The sequence below is a fragment of the Mus caroli genome, unplaced genomic scaffold (assembly GCF_978045245.1).
Source record: "Mus caroli unplaced genomic scaffold, Mus_caroli_1 scaffold_13, whole genome shotgun sequence".
In the NCBI taxonomy this organism is placed as follows: domain Eukaryota; kingdom Metazoa; phylum Chordata; class Mammalia; order Rodentia; family Muridae; genus Mus; species Mus caroli.
In genome coordinates this window covers 86,500,981-86,521,572 of record NW_028227268.1, presented here as the reverse complement: position 1 = coordinate 86,521,572, position 20,592 = coordinate 86,500,981, and the positions used below count along the sequence as shown (strand labels likewise).

Here is a 20,592-nt window from a genome sequence, read left to right as displayed (position 1 = left end):
AGACCCTGATGCTTAAAGCTAAAAATCTTTGGCATTTCTTTTCCATTAGCTCCTATATTCTCACCACTGTTGCTTTGAATACTCTAGATCTAAAATATATCTGCTGTCATTCCGTGCTTATTTATGGTGAAGGCTGCACTATTTCCCCTCCACTACCCCAAATCTAGAGGAAGTGGGTCAGTAACATGCTAAAGAACTCAAAAGGATGACAGTTCAATCACAGCCAGAGATTTCCCACGATTTCCTAGAGGATCTGGAATGTTGAGAAATCCTTTCATGATGACTAGGAACGTTACAGATATGTGGGTGTACGTCTAGTTGCACAAGCTAAAAAACTCAGACAGACAGACAGACAGGAAGGAGGACAGAATGTACTCTAGAAAGAGTAAATATCCCAGTTGGGCTACAACCAAAAATACATTTAGAAAAGAGTAGGAGCAAGGTCTGAAAACATAAATTGGACTGTGTTGTAGAGGGACTAAAATACCACAGTGGGACAGATTAAGTTGATTTGTGTACTTCCTACCTTCCCAATGTACCTTGTTGTTCCTCGTCATAAATGTGTATCAGCGGAAATGGAAGACAGCCTGTATTCTCTTAATTGTACTATATTTCACTGGGGTCTTTTCCACTCTGAATGTACAAAGGGATACCCTGGAATACTGAGATTTTTCTGTACATTTCCCCCCTATAACATCAATTATTAAGCAGCACAGTATATTAGCACAGCTATATGCTTATTATAATAGTAATTGCTTCCACATGATTATTTTCAGAGTATTTCCTTCTGTAGTGAGATATTTATCTTGCATGTAGAACTACCTATTTTGTAAAAAAAAAAAAAAAAAAAATACCAGTCACAGGAACACCACTGTGTTTGTGATTACAAACCTCATTGAATCAAAGGCGCCATAGATGGAGGAAGTTTTAAGAATATTTAATACATCATTTGCTGGATTCTATCTCTTCAAGGTGCCTGGCAGGTTATCTTGGTAGATGTGAATTTCCTTTTATTGTGCAGAATGCAATTCTATCCTTGTAGTTATAAATTAACAATCTGAAATGAAGTCCTGCATTCTAAACAACCGCTGAAATATTTAATATGGAAACAAAACACCCACTCTCCTTAGGGCTAACTCTTTTGGTGAACTTGATCATTTTAAACAGCTTTTCCACTAGCATGCGCTCTCTCTCTCTCTCTCTTTCTCTCTCTCTCTCTCTCTCTCTCTCTCTCTCTCTCTCTCTCTCTCTCTTTATCTCTCTCTCTCTCTCTCTCTCCCTCTCCCTCTCCCTCTCCCTCTCTCCTTCTTCCTTCTTTCTCTCCCAACCGCCTCTCTTCCTATTTACCCCCTGTCTCCTCTCTTCCTAACTCATTCTTTCTTACCTTCTCTCCTTTCCCTCCCTATCCTTTCTTTTGGATTCCACGCCTAAAAATAATATGTAAAGCATCTATATAGAATGAAATACTCATAAGAGGTGGATGGAGGGAGGGTAGGAAAGGAACTGGGTGGGAGAAGAGATGGGACAGAGAAGGGAGGGGATTAAGTGTGGGGAGAAATGTCCAGGAGAGTAAATGGAAATCTGACTGGAGATGGGGTGGACATTTCTGGAAAGTGCCAGAGACCTGAGATGGGGGAGGTTCTAGGGACTCTATGAGGGTGACTCTAGCTGAGACTCTTAGCAGGGGAGGATGTAGAGCCTGAAGTGCCACCTCCTGTAGCCAGACAGGTCACCCAGCAGACAGACAGGACTCCAACTTAACCACAAAGCCTTCGACCCATATTTTGTCCTGCCTACAGGAAGTACAGGGATAAAGACTTGAGACCCATCCAGTGGGCAACACCAACCTTTGACATGATTAATAATGCTCTCTTATGGTTCTAGATAGGAACCTAGCATAACTGTTCTCTGAGAGACTCTACCCAGAAGCTGATAGAAATAGAAGCAGAGCCCACCCCCAAACACTAAATGGAGCTCGGGGAGTCTTGTGGAAGAGTTGGAGGAAGGACTGAGGGAACAGGAACTGCACTGGAAGACCAAAAGTGTCAACTAACATGGACCCTTGGGAGCTCCTAGAGACTGAACCACCAACCAAAGAGCATTCATGTGGCTCCTCCAACAAATGGAACAGGGCCTGTCCCTGACTCTGTTGCCTGCCTGTGGATCCTGTTCCCTTAACTTGGCTGCCTTGTCTGTCCTTAGTGAGAGAGAATGTGCCCAGTCCTGCAGGGACTTGGTGTGCCAGAGTGAGTTGGTACCCAGGTGGTGTCTCCTTCTTCTTAGAGGAGAAGGTGAAGGGGATTAGGGGAGGGACCATGTGAGGGGGGCACTGAGAAGAGGGGTGCTGCAATTGAGATGTAAAGTATGTAATAACTAATAAAAATATAACATGAATAAAGTATTTATATAGATAACAAGAATCAGCAGAACTCTCTGTGGTCATTGTAAAAAGTTAGTAAAAAAAATGAGAAGGCATTTTGTATTTATTTCCTAAAGGAAAATTACAAGTAATGAGATACAAATTCACACAGTCAGGGGATACACAGACAGTTGTTCAGCCTCCCTCATTTATATAAATGACAGATAGAATTAATACAAAGTGGAAAGTTGCCAGTGTCAGTTTCTCGTGACTCCCAACCGCAGTGACATGTGTAGCAGGCAGATCTCAGAGTGTTAGTGCAAGAACTACTGTTCCTATTTGAAAAGTGATTGAAAACATGGCAACCAGGCATACCTGCATATTCTGCTTCTGTAAGAAATTTATCCCCCCAAATAATCAAGGCTGCTCTTTATTGTGTCTAAAATAGAATCAACCTAAATACTCAATAAAGGAAACTGTAAAAATATAGTAGCCCAAAGAAATACTATGTGCTCTTCAATTTCTGCAAAATAGATAGATAGATAGATAGATAGATAGATAGATAGATAGATAGATAGATTGATAGATAGATAGATAGATAGATAGATAGATAGATAGATAGATAGATAGATAGGCAGGCAGGCAGACAGACACACACACACACAGATAATGCCATTAGAGAATGTTTAGAGCACACTTACTGGGGACAAAGGACGATGTGAGGGTTTGTAAACTATGATATCACCTAAGAAAACTTATTCAGGTCTCAAGTCCTCTCCTCTGTATTTATCTATTATTTTTAGCATGGTAGGTAGTTCTACCATTGAGCTACACTACCAGCCCTCCTTGTAACTTTACACAAAAACAGATTGAAAAGCATGTGCCTGAACTTGAGGACTCTAGTTATCTCTGATACAAAATGATAGATTCTATTTATTCATTATATATTTGTATATATTATGTACTAATACATGTATTTTAAATATACTTTTTACATGACAACGTATCACATGTTTTCCACACAGGTATATAAAATCCATATGCATAAAAATTAACAATAAAAAGTGGCTTCTAGCATTTGTTAGAATTTGGTAGTAATTGATTTTGTTGTACTTCCAAAGTCTATATTTAGCTGAGACTCTTTAGAAAGCAACCAAGAGGGTATTTTCAACCAGGTTATATAGGATATGATATACATAGCCTTTTTAAGTAGGAAAAGCTAAAACTACCAGAAATAATTACCCATCTTACAGTGTTAGAAAATTACCTACAAAATATACTCCAAATATTAAACTGAGGGAGTTTAAAATATAATAAAGATCAACTTAATGAGAAAGAAACAAACAGTAAAGGCAAAGTAAAAATCTTGTAAGAGACATAAGTAGATTTCTTTAGAGCCTGATTTTAAAAAAAAAAAAAAAAACATGGGAGATAAAAACCTCTAAGATTATGATGGGAAGGTAGTTACAGCCATAGGCATAAGAGACATAGCAGGAGTTACAGGAACAGTTAAAAAATTACACAAGAAGATGCAATAGCAAAGCTAATTTTCAAGAAACCATGATCTACCTGCAACAGATCTAACCAATGGTCACCTACAACACACTAAGTATTCTTGTGACAATAATATCACAGCTATTTTCCTTGTACAGAGCAGGATTTGATGTTATTTATTAACCACTTGACTAGTGTTTTTAACCACAGGCATGGTAGCCATCATGATTCTGTTTTGAGCATATAAGCAAATAAGGATCCATCGTTGCACATGGTTCCTAATCATGAGTAGAAAATTAGGCATCTACTTCAGTTTTATTTTATAACTTATCTTTTATCTATGAGCTTCTCCAATATTCCTCCCTTGATTAGAAATATTTGTGACACCACCACATTTTAATTTTTCCTAGTTCAAATGCCACAAAAAAAGCAGGCACACTCATTAATTCCTCCTACCTGGATTATTGCTATGCTTTCTGATAGCATCGATTCTAATTATTGTATTTCCTAGTCATACACATGGATATAGGTAAATTATATATACTCATAAGTATGAAGGATGCAGTTGTTCTCCAAATGGATAAAACATGCTTCATTTATCTGGTTTTTACACATGAACTCATGTATCTCCAGTAAAGTCACTATGTCTCCACTAGCCTGACTAAAGTTTGAAGTTGTCGGGAGACTGAATCCTCCAAAACCAGCATCATCCTCATCACCACAACGAGCATCTCCAGTCACCTGACTCGCTGGCACTTGTTCATTTACAATTCTCACCATTCCACTTTCACTCCTGGAAGTCAGTCCTGTTTGCCTTTTAACCTATTTAAAATATATACTGCGAAAGCTATTACTCCAATCAAATACACAGACCAAAAAAAACTCTATAAATGTATCTGGATATTTGGTTTATTTAACAAACAATCATGTGAAAACTTTGTAGCTATTTGTATAAGGAGTAAAAGTCACTATGGGAAATAAAAAAATAAAAATAATAATTGTACAAAAATTTTAAATGTATGGTCAACTTACATTACCATAAACCACATGAAAGAAAATATAATATATTGCCATGAGATTAGGGATTATCCAATTTTTTCAATGACAGATTGGCTGGTAAGACTCCAGTTCACAGAAAATATAGTATTTAAAATGTTTCAATACTTTTTTATAACTATATATATAACTATATATATATACATGCTTATAACATATATCTTTCTATGTTTCTACAATGTATCATGTGTGTGAAATATGTTCATATATGATGTGTGCTTTAAAATTTGAATTTTCGTGAGAATAGAATGAAATACCAAAACAAGTTCTTTTTAAGGCAGGGTCTTGCTGTTTTCTGGATTGGATGCAAATATCCCCAACAAAAGACAGAATTTCCTGACCCTTTTGTTTATACAAGCATAAATATTCCTGGCTTGGAAATCATTTCTAGTTCCCTCAGGTGACTATAAACCTTTCACAGAGATAATCCTTAATTTATTCTTTTGCAAAGAATGCTAATCCAACCATCTCAGTTACTCCTTACTAAGTATCTCATTACTAAATAAGCCTGTATTTATTTCAGTTATCTATTCTCCATCATGCATGTCCCTGGAAAGGTAAGGCGACTTCTACTTCACTGATGGATAAAGGGATCCTCCCAGGACTAATCCTGGGTGTTCACTGGTGAAAACTTCCTTGGTTGGGCAACATCATTTCTGTCTTCCACTTGTTCACGGCCCAGTATGAGAAAGCGTCACCTATATCCTTTTCTCTGGAGAATGCTAAAGGATTGCTGAAGATTAAGGCATTTCCTCTCCATACCTGATTTGGTAGAATTTTGACTCATCTTATTGTCCTTGTAAACATTTGTTGAAAATAATTAGTACTAAGCCATTTGTTTTCCCTCTTTAAGTGATTTTTCCCCCTGAAAAGCTCTGGAATTTTCCTGAACCAGCTATAGCAGCTAAATTTTAAAGTGAGGATTCAGTCCAACTCCTTCCTAAATTTCCACCTATGTATACTTTCTTATTAAAGTATATCTAAGTATATGTGTTAAAGATTTCTACCCTTGACATTTCAAAATTACTACTTTAGAAGATCAATTCGATATAGTTACCAGGCACATATTCATAGTTATATAGGATTTTGTTATTGGTTTATAAATTAAATAGATGTTTGTTCAATTCAAATTTTTTGGAAGCACTTGATTCCAAATGCCTTACAATGATCTTAGAAGAGTGGCATACCAACATCAAATCCACTTTGCTAAGGGGCCAGGCCTACAAATCAGAAAACCTCTGTTCTAAGCATATTTTCAATGGAGCTAAAATTTCTGGCCTCTAGTTTGCATTTTACAGTTTTGATTATCTCTGATGCGCATAAAATTTGTACTTAGGTCAAGGTTGTTAACTCAAGAATTGTACACACATTAAGGAAAGTTAAATTATGGAGCACCATCTAGAGAGCTCAGGTAGGCTCAACAAAGTGGGCCCTGCTTACATCCGATATTACCCTATCATGTTTAACCCCGGTTTGTTCAAAGAGAATCCTAAAACCAAATTACCTGCATTTTGAGAGAAGTCTGAAATAAATGGCCCCTCCTTTTTTTATTTCCTTGCAAACCTAAACAATTTCTAATTTATTATAACTCATTTGTACAAAGACACTATTGTGTTTCTTTAAGCACAGCACTGATCAAATGCAGTCACTAACTGGGCTATATCTAACCTGACGACTCCAGTTCATAATCTCTACTGTTGATGACTCTCCTACAAGTCACTTATTTCTTCTGTCTTGTGACTCCTCTGACATAATTTAAAATGAGATTAGAGAAACCAGGCAAGGACAATTTTCTTGGTAGGTCTTCCCACAAGCATTCAATAGTACTCAAAATTAAATGCCCACCTGTCTGAAATTTCTATTCTATTTACAAAGCTATTAGTTGGAAGTTTCTCCTTCCAGTTGATGTATCCCAGTTTCAAAACAGCCAATCCAATTACCTCATTATGTGCCCAGTGTTCTCCGATCGCTTTTAGTTTGATATTATTTTCAATGCATGTTCATCCTGATTTATTTGTCTGTAGGAAATTTATATGCTCTTAGCTTTGACTCATTGTATTTATGACTCTAATACTTGATTTGTGGTACATCTTTTCCATCTCTAAATTTAATTTGATTCTTGACAAAGAACTGAACACAAACATGACAAACAATAGGCAGGGGAAAAAATAAGACGCTAAGAAGGTAGATTCTTTTGACCAAAGAGCTTTCAATTGTGCTCGGCCAGAAACATCTACCTCATCCACCTTTGGATGCTCCCCAGTTCACTGAAAGTCAAAGTCGAGGTATCAGGAACCTGGCAGCTTAGAGCCCAGTGATCATCTACCCAGCCCAACGTCGCCCCCCAAAGGCCCAAAGGCCTAGATATCACACTTGTAATAAGCAAGCTGTCCATGCCATAAGTAAAGCTTATACTTAATTTTATTTATTGTATGTATCAAATGGAGCCATTGCGTGATTGCCACTGGGAGTGTTAACAGATTTGAAAGAAACACTAAAGGAAGGGATATACATATATGTATATGTATGTATATATATATATGTATATCCCTTCCTTTATATCTCTATCTCTATCTATCTATCTATCTATCTATCTATCTATCTATCTATCTATCTATCTATTTATCTATCTATCTATAGAGAGAGAACATGTCAGTGAGTGAGGTTTATACAGTGAAAGGCGCAGTATTAAAAGGAGGTGCACAGCTCATATCTTTAAACACCTTCTTCTACTTTACAGTAACACATATATTGCTTAATTTCTCAGCAGCTTCACATGTGGAAGCCATCCATAGGGACATGTACACAGCAGCCATCCTTTCACCTCTTCCTGTGGATCCAGACATGTGACCATGCACAACTCCTAATTTTGTTTCTGAGTCTATCAGAACTTTTATGTGCTCTGCTTAAAAAATTTTTAAACATTACAAGGTTTCTAAAGCTTCTACTACTAGACCTTCATAGAATCGGACCTGTCACTAGAATGGGATCATCCATTCATTCAGGAAAACCAAGACTGCCGACCTGTGACATTTATTCTCGTGCCCGTCAGTGGTTCAATCTATTTTTAGCCCGCTCAATACATTTCTTTGTAAACATTGTGTTTGCAAATTTATAACTATAAGAAAAAAAAGATTTAAAATTATTTTATTTGTGATCAATGACCTTGAAAGTTGTTCTCTTTTCTTGTGTGTGTGTGTGTGTGTGAAACTTTGTTTTAAGGGATTAAAATAGTTTCTTTATGTTCCATGGAAACAATCCTTTGGTTTATTCTTTGACAGTTTTACATGTGTACTGATTACATGTTAGTAGATTATACTATTAAGTACATGCCCTCTCCTTCCTCTTTCCATCCAACTTTCATACTGTGTGTGATGTCTATGTGTGTATCTGTGTGTGTGTGTCTCTCTCTCTGTGTGTCCATGCATGTGTTTGTGTATGTGGGTATGTCCATGTGTGTGCCCATGTGTGTGTGTGTGTGTGTGTGTGTGTGTGTGTGTGTGTGTGTGTGTATTCATCAATCTGTATGTCCATGTGTGTCTGTGGGCCAGTGTGTTTGGGTTTATGTGTCTATGTGTGTATGTGTCTTTGTGTGTGTGTGTGTGTGTGTATCTGTACCTGTATATATCCTGCCTCTTATATCAGCATTTCTTGTGTGTGCATGGGCATGAGGTAATTTCCTGGAGAATGGGTTACTTGGGCTACTTTTCAGTTGGAAGAACACTGAAAGAAATACCCCTTCACCCTCAGCAAACATTAACTGCTAGTAGTTCCTGTAGAAAGGGGCAGAGCCTCATGCACCCCTACATGATCCATGTTATAAGACTTTATGCCACAATTGCACTGTTTTTCATAAAATAGCAAAATTATGCATCTTTGAGATGTCTGCCACTAATAGAGAATGTTTGTGTCTGATTTAGGGATCCTCCCGTAAATGTCACTGTGACAGAGGGGGAAAAATGAACACAGTGGATCATGAAATACGAAAGAAATGTTTGTGGTAGACAGAATAATAAAGTAGGGGTGGTCTTATGTGTGCTCAATTAAGGTGTACTCGAGTATTGCAGTTCCTTAGAGAGATAACTTCTTATTGTAAATGAATGAAGCTTGCTTGACGGTAACATCTAAATTGTTCCCATTTTTAGAAGATTCTCCCTTGCCTTGGGATTCATCTCTCTGATCACAGTTAACAATTCGAAGCACCTGGTTATGTGGTACTCTACTGAAGGCACCGACGCACTGCTATCTGCTTGCAAAAGCACTAACAGATTGATGCCCACACATCTAGCCCATTAAGCCTTCATGTGCCAAGAAGCAGCCTGTATTAAATAAAATAAAATCATGTCAACATTTCTATCTTTAAACTCAAAATGAATTATGAAAATTACAAATCTCCGAACCTATAGGTGAGAGAAATGGGTATTATTCTCATTTGTTTCTGCTGTAAATGGGGGGGGGCATGCATTTCTTTTTTTTCAATGCTAGGTTAAGTTTTCATAATTTCAGAATTTGTATTATATAGACAAGCTCTTTCTCTTCTTTTTTGCCCTCTAGATTTCCAATAAAGTAGCTATAACTAGCAGTATGCTGAAGACAAAAGAAGGAGAGAAAGAAAAGAAAGAAACCCCATGGATATTTTTAAGTCTCCAAGGTGAAGAAACCGCCTAAGGGAGTCAGGAATACATAGACCAGATTTTTCCAGTGTGTGCAGCACTGCATCTTTAAGGAGGCAATTAGTTATTCTTGTGTATTAGTGACTGTCCCATTTTCTCCACAACTCGGGTGATGCAAAGAGCCTTTAAGAGGCCATATTTTAAGTGGGACATTTATTACTGAAAAAAAAAAAAGTGTCTGACTCTAATTTAAAGTCCCTGGGAACGCCCTTTGTACAGATGTGGTCAGGTTTCACACAGTAAAACCTAACTGTTCTCAATTCTCATTGTCATTTCCAGCCAAGCCATCATTAGCTGCAAGCCAGAGTTAAAGTACCTGATAGGAGACCCCGGACCTGTGGGTTTTATCTATTTAAAGCAATCCTGCTCAACCTGGCATAATGCTAGCTACAGACACAATAAGGAGCTGAGAATAAGGGAAACCGTGGAACATCTATACCTCAAAAATATCATAATAAATAAGATTAGGGATGTTTGCAGTATGTTTGGGACTAACTGTCAGGCTTTTCAGTGGGCTATTTGTGTCTCAACAGCTCATGGGAAACTCAACCACCACTCATCCAAGAAAGAATATTGACAAACCCAGGGATCTTATAGCACAGGGTTTTAAAGGCTAGAAACACACTTGGAAATCAAGAGAGGGAAATAGGTTTCTAAAGAGCTGCCATGCCTTCTTAACTATGCTTAGCAAAATCATAATCAGGATATTGAATGAAGCCTCTAAATCAATATTGAAATATCTTTATACCTCCAGATCCCACCTTGCAAAAGAAATTGCAAATGAAGAACCCCATAGAAAAACTTCCCGATCATGTATCTTTACAATTTAAAGGGGGACTGGAGGGCTTCTTCCTCAAAGCACAGACTCTCATAACTTCCCTTTAAGAGAGGCATACCTAAAAGAGTATTGATTTGGTTCTGAAGGACACTGTGTTTGTTATGGAGGAAGCCATTGCTGGGTACAAGTCTGAGAAATTAATGACTGCTTTGTGAGGGTCCATGCTGTGGTGTGGAACCGGTGGGCCACTGTCAATCTATATGATAATACATTCCCAAACTTCATAAAGTCAGTGATGTGAAAAAGCATTGATTTCTCTGTGAGCTAAGCAGAATGTGTCAGGGAGAAAGAGCGAGAAGTTTAGTGAAGTTAACACCCCAGCCTGCAGGGTTTCTTGCACCTCTCTTTGTGTGTGTTGAAGAATTCATGCTACAATTTACACAATCTTTTATTTTTCAGCCTAAATATGAGGGGGAAAAGGTCCATTAGATATATATACTTAGAAGAGATGAAAATAATTAAGAATCTTTGAAAGGGGGAAAAAAGGGTTGTATATATATTTTAAAATAACATCGCCTCGCTTGAATACTTTAGATAGCTTTAGATACCTCAATACATTTAGAATTTGCCAAGTGTACTCATCTTCTACGGAATGGAACTGAATAGCGTCACCAAGTATATTTTTCTTGATTGCATTATAACTGGCATCAAAGGAAAAAAAATCAAGATATTGTATCAAAGGATTGAGTTCCTATCAGTATTCAGGGACTTACAGAGACTTTCTCAAAGTGAAAAATGTTCAAATACCATGAATTCTAAAAATGCTGGATCAAATACCATGCATTCCAATAATGCTGTATAAAATGGACTACTTTCTGTCTACTAAATACATAATTACAAACATTTCCCACCCACAGCAATTCTGGGTAAATTCAAGGCAAGTACTTTTTTATTTTTAAATAATTTGTTGTTTTTCACATGGCTTTAGCAGGAATCTCTGAGTTTTTAAGTGCTATGTATAAATAACTTAAGAGGGTGGACAGTTTATAAATATGTATAAAATGTACCAGGTACATAGTTCCCTGTATAGCTATGTGAATGGCAGCCTTGGGAGATTTTCTCAAATGCCTTACTTAAAATGTGTTGTGATTTCTTGGATTGCAGTGATTTTACTAGACAACTAAACTGTTTCTGTTTAAACATTATGTGACACACGCCGAAGTTTAAAAGGGACATCAGTACATGAGTTTGATGTATATCTTCGTTGAAACTTTTAAAAGTAATCTCTTAGCCAATAAGCCCCTCAGAGGGTTGAATGTGCCAAGTCTCAGAATTCTGTTAAACATTCAAAAGGAGTCAAGTACAAAATTTCCTGAGTGTTCATATTGATTAGCTACGGGAATGGAGCGGTAAGACCCATCATCTCATCTCCAACACAGAATAAATTATTTTGAAATTAAAAGTAAACTTCAGTGCAACGAAGTGACATCTTTTCGAATATACGTGAATCACCCAGGAAATGGTATATTTCCAACACAGTCATCAGATTAAACGGTATTTAGCTATGCATTTACATTCACAAAGTGCCGTTTGCCTGGAAATTCCTTTTTCTCTTTTCAGTGAAAGATAGCACTCAAAGCTCCTTTAATATAAGTTTCTGAGACTTCACACAAACATTCTTAACTGATATATTTGTAAACATTTTAATGGTAATTCTTTAAGCAAACAGGCAGTCTATTCAAAACACACAGAACATTGGAGGTTTTCTTCAAAAGTCAGCTGTACCTAATTTGTCCTTTTCTTAAAAGACGTTTTTGACTAAACACAGTTCTGAGTCTCATAGAAATCCATAGCCAAACACCTTATCTCTTCAAGTACTTGTGCAGGCTTCCCAGTATTTGCTGCTTAATGATCAGAAGTATTTAATTCTCCAGGTTTCATTAAAACTCACCTACATGCTCATGGATGGGCCACCGTGATTTGTGATGGAAGATGCGGGAAGCCATTAACCTATATAGGTACCAAGAGGGAAAGGAAACACAGAAGAGAAGCCTGCTTGGAAGACAAGACACTTCCTATTTGTCATTATTAAACTCTAGATCATGGGCTCCAAATTTGATCTTCAATACGGATATGAGGCATTGCTGTTTGGAAATGAAAGGTGAAGATAAAATAAGATTCTTCACAGAGTTTCAAGGGAAAGGGGAATAAAAAGTCTAGGTTGCTCTTCTGGGGAAGGGAAATCAATACTGAGACCTAGGAATATGGAGAAGAGGACAGTCTCCAAGGACAGGTCAGAGTTTATCATGCCGCTTCTTTTACGGTGTTATTTACTTGCTAATAAGACCAAATGACTACACCTGAATAGTGGGTTACCATCAAAATGTGATTTAAAAGTTCTCATCTCCAGTGTGCATGCTAGAAGGGATCCCATTTGTTTTGCTCAGGCTGGAGAGACAAGATCGATTTAAAAGCAAAGCAAATGTATGGTTGTATTAAACCCCTTAGAAACAAACAGAAACAAGAAGAAACCCCAAGTCCACAACAACACAGTGCATAGAGCATAGAAATGTATTTAAGAAATGGCCTACCATTGTCGTCATCGGATTTATTTTCATTGTCAGAGTCAGTCAGAGTAAGGGCTGAGTTCTCGCGGCTGGACAAGCCAGAGCTGCGTCTGGATTTTATCCCTCGTCCCCACAGTCTGATGGCATGTTCTGGAGACATCCCTCCCTCGGTGTCTGAGTCTGCATCAGACCCAGTGCTCAGGGAGTAGCCCTGGTGGAGGATACCCATGTCGGAACAGTAACCACTTCGGTGTGGGGAGGGCTCGCAGATTCCCAGTTCTGCCAGGGTGAAGTTTGTCCCTAGAATGACAGCAACAGAGAGGTTACATTGTGGGAATGTTGGGCAAGCTTGAGGTGTATCCCACAAGTCCAACAGGTGTATTTGACTTTCTATGATGCACAGATATGGGCCATGGACATTGGCCATGAGAAATAAACAAAGGCATGCATTTCTTTAACACAACCTCAGACTTCCTTTCAGAGATCTGTTGTCATCTAACCCCACGGTGAAACATCAAAGCACCTCACTCACCGCAATTAGTATATACACCAAAAAATTTACTTTTGTATATTTTATTTGGGAAATTTTGTTGGTGTTGAAAATCATCATTTTTAGAGATAATATTATTGAAGTTTACTTTATGGATAAGGGAACCAAGACCAGAGAATTCAAATGCTTCTCTTGACTCAGCAGTGCTGTGTTACCATATCTTATTTCTTTATCTAGTTCATGACCATGGAGCCAAGTGAAGAAATGTATTTCTGTAGTATCAGTAGAGAAAAATCTTGTAAGTAACCATCATGGGGTGTGGGAGGGAGTTAACTTCTACATATACTTTTCTCCGTCATTCATTACTGGAAACTTGTGATACTCTAAAATAATCCACATATGTGGTACCACTGTTTTAGCTTTCATGCTAAAGAACACCCACTATTTTACAAACTTATCATGCTCTTAATTTGCTTTAGACACATGAACTTTTAAAAATATTATTCACTTATTTTTATTTCTATGAGTACACTGTAGCTGTCTTCAGACACACCCCAGAAGAGTGTGCATCGGATTCTATCACAGATGGTTGTGAGCCACCATGTGGACTCAGGAACTCTGGAAGAGCAGACAGTGTGCTCTTAACTGTTGAGCCACTTCTCCAGCCAGACACATGCACTTTTATTCTGAATTTTGACTTTTCTTTTTTCACTGCCCAGTGGACCGCAGAAAGGAAAGGAAGCCATAGATATAATGTCTCTGCCGAGTGAGCCTTATTCACTGGAGAGTTAACCAAGTACAAATTCCTGCCTCATGGGGGATGAATCCACTGTCCATGAGGAGGGATAGCAGTCCTCACTTACAGGGCTGAAAGTTGCAATATTCTCTAAGGGCAGTTTGTCAGCTGCTATGAAACTCTCTACCCAGGGTTTTCCATTCCAGTTTTCATGCCCTGCCCTCACCATTCCCCCAGAGAGGAAGTATTCCCTTGTCACTGGATGCTAACACATGTGTGAATTTCATAGTCTATGGAAGAGAAGGTACTGGCTTCATATCCATCCATTGTCTCGGTTACAAGAACCTTCTCTCTGTTGTTCTCACTGCATGCACTGTAGCAAGTGGAGATCGTTGTTTCATATCGGCCCGCTCCCATCTTGTCTTCCAAGTTAGAGAAAGGTATTTTTTCCTGTTCCCTGAATAAATGAAAACAACCGGTACTCACATATACCTCTTTATAATTCCACACGTGATTATATGTAGCAATCTGTTCTCATCTTTAAATAGAGCATGCATTAAGGCAACTTTGCTTATAATTTTCCTTCCTTCTATTATTTAGTCTGAGGCTCGAGAACCTTGATGGGAAAGAAGTAATTATCCAAGGAAACGAAGCCTGCACTCAGAGCAGCTCCTGTACCCTGTGGCCTTAGTAAGCCCAGGCCAAAAAACCAGGGTGGAAAATTCATTACATCCCCTCTTTAAGCAAATTCAAATTATCCTGTGTTACCCTACAACAAACTTGGCGTCATGGTGGTCAGGTATAAATTTCATAAGATTTAAAGTAGCCACAAAGTAACAAAGAAAAAATATTGTTAAGGCTTCAGCTTCAAGGTTGAAGCTCCTGAGCTACAAATGAGCACCAAAGCAGATAACTGTGCCATAATCCATTTAAAGGGAAAAAGCATTTAAGTAACTCCATAGTATATTAGGAGAACTGAAGATTGGCCCCTAAAAGGATAATGATTTCCTCAAGAAATTGCCCTGTATAGAAATAATCCTCCCCAAAGACAACCACACCAATTGCTTGTCCAATACCAAATGGTCAGCCCTAAAATGGTACATACAAGTAACATTACACAGGTAGCACAGGTTATATTTAGGAATATATATATTCACATATATGCATGTATCAACATTAGCAAGAAAAAAGACATGGATTTGAAAGAGAGAAAAGGGGTTTGTGGAAGGGTTTGAAGAGAAAAAAATGGAAGGAAGAAGTTAAGAATTATATTAAACTTAAAAAATAGACGACAAAGCCAATAAAATAATAGTATCCTAAACGTCTATTTGAAGAATATCTTCCCTCTCCAATGCCAGTTTCCACATGATTCCTAGATTGCTACCTTTCTATTTACCATTAACACACCAATAAGACCGAGGCAAGTTCTGGGCCAAGCCTCCCTTAGGATTCCTGATTTACCTCTTCAAGCTGGTGAGTCACACACTGTAGAAGGAGGGGAAAGCAACAGTAACAAGACAAACTAGGTTGATCATTTATTAAATCGCTCAACAAGTACTTATTGTTCCTTATGTTACAGTAGACATTGTTAAAGTAGAGTTCTTTGACATTTACAGTGTAATCGAGAATGAGACATTAATCAAAGAATATATAAAAATACAATCTATGCAGTACTAAATACCCCACAGAGGAAGGACCGAGAACCATGAAAGGTCACCTAGGGTCCAATTCTCCCTATCTTCACAGCTTGTTTGCCAGGTGCTCATCTTAAATGGAGTGAATACATGGAAAGAAAAGTGCCTCTCTACTGAGAAATTATCATGACTTCTTTAGCCTGTTCTGAGCATGCCCATTTTCTGTACATTGCTCTGTATGGGTTGATGTTAGACAACCAATGTTTTGCATCATTCATTGCACAACTGGCAACCTTACACACTTCTGCTCAGAATTAAAAGGGCTGTCGGGGAGATTACTACAGTAATAGCTTCCTGTTGCTTTGTACTGCTTTGCTCAGTGATGGAAGGCTGATTTCACTCTAATTCACCTTGTGTTTATGTATTTATTAACCTCCATGGCAGGTTTGAGTGGAAGAGAGAAACCTGACATTTTGTGACTGTCCAAACTAAGATTTCTGATGGGAACCAGTCACCGCTTTGTTCTTTCTTTACAACCTTAAGGAAAGAGAGAGTAGAGGCACAAACTCCATATCTGAAGAACACATGTTCCCCTACATCTGCCTCCTGCTTTCCAGAAGCTCCTGATAAAACCAGGTATGCAGAACATGCCCAGCTCATTTAATTAATTCTTCTTCTTCTTCTTCTTCTTCTTCTTCTTCTTCTTCTTCTTCTTCTTCTTCTTCTTCTTCTTCTTCTTCTTCTTCTTCTTCCCTCTCTCTCTCTCTCTCTCTCTCTCTCTCTCTCTCTCACACACACACACACACACACACAAATGCACACACACAGACACACACAGACCCACTTCATAGTTTTACTACTAAATTGACCATTGTGTGCCCATATAACAGACTATATGAGATTCAATATTTTTACAGGTGACTACTCAAGCAGAAAACATGATATTTACATCTGCCATTTGGTAAAATTTAAAATACAGGGAGAAATATCATCTAAAACCTATTAGGTCATTAAGGTAAGGGAATAGAAAGTCTTTTAAATAACTATTTTAGAGAGATGTTTGGGCCTTCCTTTTGTACTTTTTGTGATCATAATCTCAGTTTATAATCCGGATCTTCTTCCCAACACTTTGAGAGAGAATTCTCACAGCAGGTACTGATAGCTGTCCTTTGACCCACCCATTACATCCAAGGATGCAAGCTGGAGAAGATATGTCCTTGCATTATGACCATGGATTATATTTCTAGGTCTTCACTAACTTCTCACACTTCAACATAACCTTTAACAAGGAGAAGCATGTGTTTAGCTAATTCAGAATTATCATGCCATGGTAATAGCAGAATATACAAATAGCACTGAAAATGTCAGTGTTGGAACAGATTCTCTACTACGAGGGGCAAGAACATAAGAGTTGTCTGTAGGAAGGGGAGGATGCAATGCAGAAGAATTCGCTTACCATTTAAATGCTATATCTAAGACTCAGAATAAAGTTACCCAGACAAATAGAACTGTTATCACACTAGAACTTTCCCTAATGGCCAGTTATAACATTGGTTTCCACCCACCCATGTTCGTTTACTGTGTCTCCTCACATATCTGTGAGTAGATACATCATCAGTTGTAAATGCCGATGCCAAAGAAGACTGTGCAAGTGAGAAGTTAAGTCATGAAGCTTGGAAAAGTGAAGGTTTTCATGACGTCAACAAATGTGATGTTAAGAAAACTCTGGACTTCAGTGAAGACTGGAAAAACAAAATAAACCCAAATTAACAAGAGCTATCAGAAATAGTATTGTTGGGGTGTCCATAGGAACTTTCAAAGTGAATTATGCACCTTCTGGCTCTGGACCTAAATGAAAAATCCCATTTATCTCTGCTGTTCCCATTATGGACAGATGCAGTTCCTAGACATTACATATAAAACTTTGAAAATTGAAATGGGAGCCTTATGTGTTAAAAGGCTGGTTTCTCCTTGGTGGCAATAATGAAAAGTGACTAGATACTAACAGTACTAAGCTTATCAATTACTCCAATAATGACTTCCTACTGAATGATTTCTTAGGCTGTAGTACCTCATTGGAAGAAATGGTAACTAGACTTTGAAAGATACATCTTGTCCTCAGACCTTTCTCCTTAATCCTACTCTTCCCACCCCTCCCTCTCTGTGCCTGATCTCCGTGAAGTCAGTAACATTTTCTTCAATATTCACTTCTACCATGATTTTCTGTCTTTTTACCGGCCTAGGAACAATAAACCAACCAGTCACAGACCAAAATCTCTAAAATCCTGTGCCCATGCATTTCTTTCCTCTGTAAAACCCTTTTTCTTGGGCCTTTTGTCACTAATCCAACACATAATGATTCTGAAAGGGAAATGAAGAGAGCAGAGACTGATCAATGTGCTTAGATCTGAGGTACTCCAAAGTAGTCCAGTTCCCTGGGGTTTCACTTCCCCTCATGCACCACAGACCTAGCAGTGTAGAAATGTGCAAGCTGCAGACACCAGTGGAAGCCGACAGAAGAAAGCCACAGATAGGCGCTGAAATACCTTTCTGCCTCCACATGCCCAGTACTCCCCAATCAGAGACAAGTGTGAGGCAGAACACTTGTGTGTGTCCCCGTCCTTGATGGCAACAGCCAGCCTTTTCTCGCTCAGAATGTTGGTGCTGGGAGAGCCATGAGGGAATCCAGTACTCTCTCCATAACTTTCCTGTTCACTCCTAGCATGTGGTATGTGTGTGTGAATGCACATGAGTATTTGCATCCATGTATATGTGTGTCTGTATACATGTGTGTATGTGTGTATGTCTGTGTATGGGTGTGCACGTATGTATATGCATGCATGTATGTATGTGTGTACATGTATGTGTGTGTGTGTGTGTGTGCATGAGAATTTTCATGTGTGTTGTTACCATTGCAGTCAGGAGAAGTTTTGTAGGAAAATAATAGCAGGCTCCACTTGATTCCTTCGCTAACCATGTTGATATCTACAGAGGCCCAGAGAGGAGTTTGAAGATTCAGATTTTAGCCTGCAGTGGTGAGATAACCCTTTCTTGCTCCACTTTCAACTTATGCCTTAGAGGGAAGCTAAGACATCCAATTCTGTTTGCCAGCCAACCCTTTCCCACAGGCTTAGGACCTGAGGAGATCCACTTAAACAAGATCAAATTTATAACAAGGTATGGTAATGAACCAGCATAGCACAGAGTAAAAGAGATTTACTAATAGTAGGAACCAGAAAAAAATGAATGATGACTAATAATTGCTTACATAAAAGGTTAATATGAAGCCCCTAGAAAAAGTAATACATTTATAAAATGTTTTTTACTAAATTGAAGCTTTTCTAAGGAAAAGGACAAAAATGAATCAGTACACAATCATGCTATGCTAAATCCACATGTACCAATCGTAAGTGCTTTTTATAAAAAAATGTGTGTTGGAGATTAGTGATGCTAAGTAATATAAAACATAAACGGAAATATACTCCAGATCATTATTGATTTGTTTTGATTGACTGATTGTTTGATTTAGACAAGTCTCATGTAATCTGGGCTGAGCACAAATGTAAGGTTCTCCTGCCTCTACCTCCCACATGCAGGGGTCAGGGGAGTTGTATGTGCCGTTTTATTTATTTAACCTTAATAAATCATGTTTACTACTTAACATGGACTATTGGTTCTTTTAGATGTTAACTCCATATTAAGTAGAATTTTCTGTGATTGTTTATCTTAAAACAAAGAGAATCTCATGTAAATAAACATGAGTCACTTCTCTTGAGCAAATGTTACAGTCCACATTTCAAATACAGGAATAAGCATGGTCTCTAAAGTTTTCTAGGAAGGGTTTAAGAAAAAGATCAAAACCATAATGTTGTAGTTCTTTTTAATCATAGTAATAGGCTAATTTCCCCTGATACCATAGTTATTGCCAGACAGTAAGAAAAATATAGCAATTATAAGTGATAAGATATAATTTTATTTCTTTCTGATTAATCAAAATGAATTGCCAATTTTTTGCTTTGTTTCATAAATAATATTTGAATATGAGCTATTGTAGCTATGCATGAGTTATAGAAAATAATCAGTATAAATCAATTACCAACATTGTAAGAAACATTGTGTTCATATAAATCTAAACAGCTATGCATTTGTGTTTGTAGTGATGGTGATTTTGAAAGACGCTGAAGAAACTGCTTATGAATTCGAATGTTGTATGCTTGCATACACTAAAATTCTTCTCGAAAACTCTCTCTTAATGCCCTTCTAAAGTTCACACATTCAGGTATTTTCCCAAATGTTGACAAAACTGGTCACCAAAATCCCATGGCTTAAAGCAAATAGAAGGTGTTTTTGCATTCCTTATCAGAAAAAAATTTAAGCCAAATATTTATATTTCAAGAACACACCACAAAACCTGCTATTTTGTTTCACTTGCAGTGCCTGAAAGAATAGGGCTTTGCTGCTTCTAAATTTTGAGCTAACTGTCTTAAGCTTTATGGCTATCTACACATACCCAGCGTTTATAATTTGTAACTGGGTTCATTCTAACAGTCTGAATCAAAGCAGGACAAAATGGCTAGAGTTTTCCTAGTGAGCAGAACTCTCAAAGAGAAATGTGAGAAGAGTATTCTGCTCCAAGGTGGTGGCATTCCCGTGTTCTATCCTGAGCCAAGTCCAATTTGGAACCCCCCAAAACAGTTACAGCCAAAGGTCTTGATCAAGTGGTATTTCATAATTAGAAACAAAATGCCCAGGACTAGCTAGGATTTCTGTTGATGAGAACTTCCAGATTGAAACTCCACTGCTCT

The 20,592-nt window shown here is 37.9% G+C and overlaps 1 protein-coding gene across 8 annotated transcripts in view; it reads right to left on the bottom strand.

Annotated features, from left to right (window-relative positions):
* Tenm2 (teneurin transmembrane protein 2) overlaps nt 1-20,592 on the bottom strand; it is a 1,223,220-nt gene that overhangs the window by 843,172 nt on the left and 359,456 nt on the right. For 7 of the 8 annotated variants that reach the window (XM_085829022.1, XM_085829023.1, XM_021175392.3 and 4 more), the window contains exon 4: nt 12,952-13,227. In XM_085829022.1, the coding sequence (XP_085685148.1) occupies nt 12,952-13,227 (276 nt within the window). Of the gene's footprint in view, nt 1-12,951; nt 13,228-14,379; nt 14,567-20,592 lie in introns of those variants that run through there. The other variant, XM_085829026.1, reaches the window with a different exon arrangement.